The sequence below is a fragment of the Lutra lutra genome, chromosome 16 (genome assembly GCF_902655055.1).
Source record: "Lutra lutra chromosome 16, mLutLut1.2, whole genome shotgun sequence".
In the NCBI taxonomy this organism is placed as follows: Eukaryota; Metazoa; Chordata; class Mammalia; order Carnivora; family Mustelidae; genus Lutra; species Lutra lutra.
In genome coordinates, this window is record NC_062293.1 from 957,771 (window position 1) to 962,226 (window position 4,456).

General features: G+C 67.5%; 1 protein-coding gene across 3 annotated transcripts; it reads left to right on the top strand.

Moving 5' to 3' along the window:
* Positions 1–67: 67 nt before the first annotated feature.
* On the top strand, positions 68–3,497 carry CENPX (centromere protein X). Of its 3 annotated transcripts, none has more exons than XM_047705900.1 (5): positions 68–173; positions 2,406–2,457; positions 2,671–2,724; positions 2,911–2,999; positions 3,088–3,497. In XM_047705900.1, exons 1-5 carry the CDS (start codon positions 144–146, stop codon positions 3,100–3,102), a joined length of 240 nt encoding a protein of 79 aa, XP_047561856.1. In that variant the 5' UTR covers positions 68–143; the 3' UTR covers positions 3,103–3,497. The 3 variants fall into 3 exon arrangements, 2 of the variants coding, with proteins under 2 accessions (XP_047561856.1, XP_047561857.1); XM_047705901.1 differs by lacking the exon at positions 68–173 and adding an exon at positions 252–2,198; XR_007123245.1 differs by having other exon boundaries at positions 2,671–2,999.
* The last annotated feature ends 959 nt before the right edge of the window (positions 3,498–4,456 follow it).

Genomic DNA, 4,456 nt, shown 5'->3' on the forward strand with positions numbered 1-4,456 from the left:
GGGCGGGGCCTTAGGGGCGGGGCCGCGGACGGCGCGCTCCGGGCTGATTGGCTAGAGGAGCGGGGGCGGGGCTTCGGCGGGCGGGCTCAGGGCGGACTGGCTGGGGATCCCGGGTTTCTGGAGGGCGCGCCGGTGCGACTGTCATGGAAGGAGCTGGCGGCGGCTTCCGGAAAGTGAGAGGGCGCCGGGGCGGTCGGGCGGGGGGCGGGGCGGGGGGCGCCGCGACCCGGCCCCACGCGGGACTCCCATTCCCGGAGTCGCGCCCTCGGCCCTCCGCGGGCGGGGTCCTGAGCCCGAGTCTCCCGAGGCCGAGCCGGCGGCCGGGCTTGCGGCGGGGGACGGCCCCCGGGACTGGCCGTCGGCGCGGCGCGAGTGGCTGCAGGCGGCTGGCTGGTGGCCGCGCTGCCCGCACGTTCTCCGGCTTCCTTTTGGCCTGCGGCCTCCCGCGGGGCCCTGGGCTTCGCGTCCCGCCCGCGCAGAGCGGAAACTGGCCGCTCTGTGTCCCTTCCTGGGGGGCGCGGGGCTCCGCACGGGCCCTCCTGGACACCGCGCGCTGCGGGGCCCGGACACGGGTCACCCAGTTCGGACGTGGGTGCAAGTACGGTGCTCCTAGTGGGGAAACTGAGGCAGGGCTAGGTCAGACTCAAGTCGTTTCGCTCCGGAGCCTCACCGTTCGCTCTGCCCGGGTGACGCAGCCCTGCGGGCGGCCGGACCATACAGGGCCCTGCGGGAGGCGCCGAGCGGGGCAGCAGGCCGTGAGCCAGGAAGGCCCGGGGCCTGGCTCCACCAGTGCCGGTGGGAGCCCCTGCGTTAGGGAGAGGCAGGGCTCTGCGGCTCGCCGTGTGCTTCAGGTCTCTCTGCTTTGGCCCCTGGGAGGGCGGCTTGGCCGGCAGCGGTCAGCGACTGAAAAGGCAAAGGCACTGAGGCCAGGGTGGCCTGGCAGAGTGGTGGTCGCACGAATCCCCCCTTTGTAACTGCTGGAGAGGGGAGCACCAGCAGACCTGGAGAGCCCTGAGTCCCCACCCCAATGGCTCTGGCCAGAGCTGGGGTAATGATCATTACCCTTGAGGAGAGCTGTCCCAGGTGAGGGCGGAGGGTCAGAGGGGAGCCCAAGGACCTGCAGGCAGCGGGGAGAGACTGACTGCGTCCCAGGGCCTGTCCTGCCCTCCGCAGCCTGGACTCACTGGCCTGTTTCAGGAACCACCACACACAGCTGGTGCTGGGCTGCCGCGGCCCTGAGGGGTACACTCCCCAGGGTACAGGGGTGGGGGGGGGGAGCGCAGAGCCTCAGGGGCCTTCCCCAGCACCTCCTCGGTGGGCAGCGGCAGGACCAGCAGGTGGCACCAGGCTCTCATGGTCTCTGCTGGGAGGGCGAGGCTGCCTCCGCCTGACCCCGTGCAAGTTCTTACCCTCCTGAGCCTGGGCCCCATGGCCTCTGCTCCCTGCCCTGCCCCTCTGCTCTGCTGTCGGAGCTGCACTGGGTGAGGCAGCTACAGCATGGCTACAGCTGGAGCGTGGCTACAGCTGGAGCGTGGCTAGTCCCCAGCTCACCTTCCCCACACATCACTTCTGGGCTCCTCCTGCCTCCCCACTGGGGCTGCTGGCTCCTCATTCACGGCCTCTTCTGGCTGGACCCTGCTCTCTGTAACGTCCCTTGGTCCACCCCCAAGTCCTCACCATCCTTCGATCTTCTGGAAGGTTCTTCTCCACTCCAGCCACCTGCGCAGCCGCTCTGCTTGGGGGCGTCATGCGTGTCTTCCACTCAGCATGTTCCAAGCGGAGCTCTTGGCTCCCAGAATCTCTTCCGGCCACAACCCCCAGCTCTGCAGTGGTGCTGTCCTCTAGGGGCTCCAGCCCCCCACCTCGAGGAGTCTGAGCTTGGCCCCACCCTTGTCTGCTCTGGCTCTGCCCGCCATCTTCCTGCATTCACCCTGAGCGTCTATCACAGGAGCAGCCCAGCCTCTGCTCAGCTCTGAGCTCCCCACAGTGGCCATCCCAGGCCCGCATGGGGGAGACTCCAGGGAGGGACCTCAAAAGTAGCTGACCTGTGCCTAGAGCAGGGTCTGGCACCAGCTAGGTTGTGCTGGCGGTGTGGACACACCTGCCAAAGGGCACACTTGGGGAGAGCACCTCAGCCCCAGGGGTGGGCGTGCAAGACCACCTGGGATCCTATGAGGACTGGACCCAGAGAGCAGTGGGTGGGCACCTGGGCTGCCCCGCTTGTCCCCCACCTGTGTCTGACTTGTGATGCTCCTGGAGGCATCAGGGGGTCCTCACTGCCCAGTCCCCTGCCCCAGGAGACGGCCTCTCCAGGATCCAGAACTCAGTGCCCATGGGGGTCTGTGGCAGGTTGGGGAGGTGATGGGCCACTGACCCCTCTGCCCCCCCTTGTCCCCACCCCCCAGGACCTGGTGAGCAAGCTGCTGCGCGTGCACTTCACGGACGGCAAGACCAAAGGTTCGTGACACCAGCTGGCGGGCAGGGCCACACCAGGGAGCTGCCAGGCACCCGTGTCCCTGCACTGCAGCTCTGGGGGGCGCCGAGGCCTTGGGGACGGCAGAGGGCCACCTGCGTGAGGCGGCAAGTCAGGAGTGAGGAAAGCAGGGGAGGGCAGGGCAGCAGGGGAGGGCAGGCCGCAGGTCCAACAACTCGCTCCCCTCCTCCTTGCAGTGGGCGGGGACGCGCTGCAGCTCATGGCAGAGCTACTGACAATCTTCGTTGTGGGTGAGCTGGGGTCCCCAGAAGACCGGTCCCGATACTGTCCCCTTGTGTCTTCTTGGCGGGGGGGATCCCCACTCACCTCTGACCCATCCTCCCAGCAGTGCTTAAGCTCTGTGTCCGCTAGCTCGGGGTTCTGAGCTGCCAGTCCCATCCCACCTCTCCCCTCACCGTCCTCCCATGCGGTGGCAGAAGCGGCTGTCCGCAGTGTCCGGCAGGCCCAGGCAGAAGACCTGGCTCTCGTGGACGTGGACCAGCTGGAGAAGGTGCTGCCTCAGCTGGTAGGTGCCCCAGTGTCCCATCCTGTGTCCCGCCCTCCCGGGAGCAGGGCTGGAGGCACATGGGTTCTGAGTGCTGCTCTCCCCACAGCTTCTGGACTTCTAGGGGCCGCCACCCTCACTGCAGCCTGCTGTCTGAGCTGAGGCGAGGCCCTATGCCCCATTTCTGTGGCCTCTGGCTTCAGACAGGGAAGGAGATGCTGATGCTGGAGAACCCCCTCTCCAGCCCCCAAGACTGAGTCAGGTCCTGGCAAATGCCCCACTCCTCCTGGTGACCTACTGCTGACCGCCTGGACACGGAGACTGGGTGGGGGGGTTCGCCGAGGGGACCCAGGGGTGCGGGTGGCTTCCCCTTACACCCACAGGTGTGAGAGAAGGCTGGTGCCATGAAGCAGCAGGGGCCCGACGCCCCCCCGTCAAAGCTCCCGTGTGACCGTGTAGCTGTCCAATGCCCTCAGAAGCCGCCTCCCTGAGCTATCAATAAACCATCAATGCAAGGCATACTCTCGGGCACGCCTCTCTGTGGCTGTCACCCCAAGTCAAGTTGCTTCAAAGCCTCCTGGGCTGCCTCTGTCCACGTGGCTGGAAGGGAAGACTGGCTCAGAAGCAGGCCAACCCAGACCGCGCCCGCACACACGTGGCCGCTCGCTGGGAGGACAGTGTGATGGTTCTGCCACGGGATACAAAGCCATGTGGCCGCCACTGGGCCAGGAATGTCGCCGTGGGCAGGGCCTGCAGGTGGAGACCAGTCAGGAGCTCGGTCCAGGTGGTACGGCGGCCCCTGAAAGTGCGGGGGCCTCTCCCCCCCACAGCACCCGCCTCGCTTTAGCTCGGACACCCACCCGGTGTCTGCAGCCAGGACACACAGAGGGGCAGGAAGTCCCCTGGGGAAGACAACAGCCACCCCACCCACCACGGGGATCAGGAGGGCCCCTGCAGCACCCCCAGGGGCAGCCTGACCCACACCTGAGCAGGGCATGGGCTGGAGGACAAGCCTGCCCTCCCGGGCTTAGCATGCTGGCCCCCTCAGCTCTCCTCCCCCCACCCCTCCTCGGCGCGTCTCAGGGCTTCCGAGTGCTGGGAGCGTGAGGCAGTGATCAGACCTGAAGGGAAAGCTAGCAAGAACCCGCGCCCCACAGTTACTGAGAAGTGCCTCGGATCGGGGGTGCAGGGGGCACCAGCCTGCCCTCCCCAAGTGCCCCCAGTCCCTCTGGTCCCAGTGCCCTCAGCTAGGGCGGCCCTGCCTGCACGCAGCCCGGCTTGGGGCCTTTCTCCCGGCCTTCCTCGCACTCGGTAGCCCCCGGTGTCAGCTAGGTAAAGTTAGCGGCTCAGTGGGGACGCCTGTGCCTTTGCTCCCAAGCACGAGAACTCAGCACACAGCACCATCCAGACCAGAGGCAGGACCAATGGGCCCAGGGGACAGTGGGGACCTTTCCTGGAGAAAGGACCACAGGAGGGTC

Coding starts and splice junctions, on each gene's coding strand:
- CENPX (XM_047705900.1), top strand. CDS start 144: ATGGAAGGAGCTGGCGGCGGCTTCCGGAAA. Junction 174..2,405: donor CTGGCGGCGGCTTCCGGAAA/GTGAGAGGGCGC, acceptor CCCACCCCCCAG/GACCTGGTGAGCAAGCTGCT. Junction 2,458..2,670: donor CACGGACGGCAAGACCAAAG/GTTCGTGACACC, acceptor TCCTCCTTGCAG/TGGGCGGGGACGCGCTGCAG.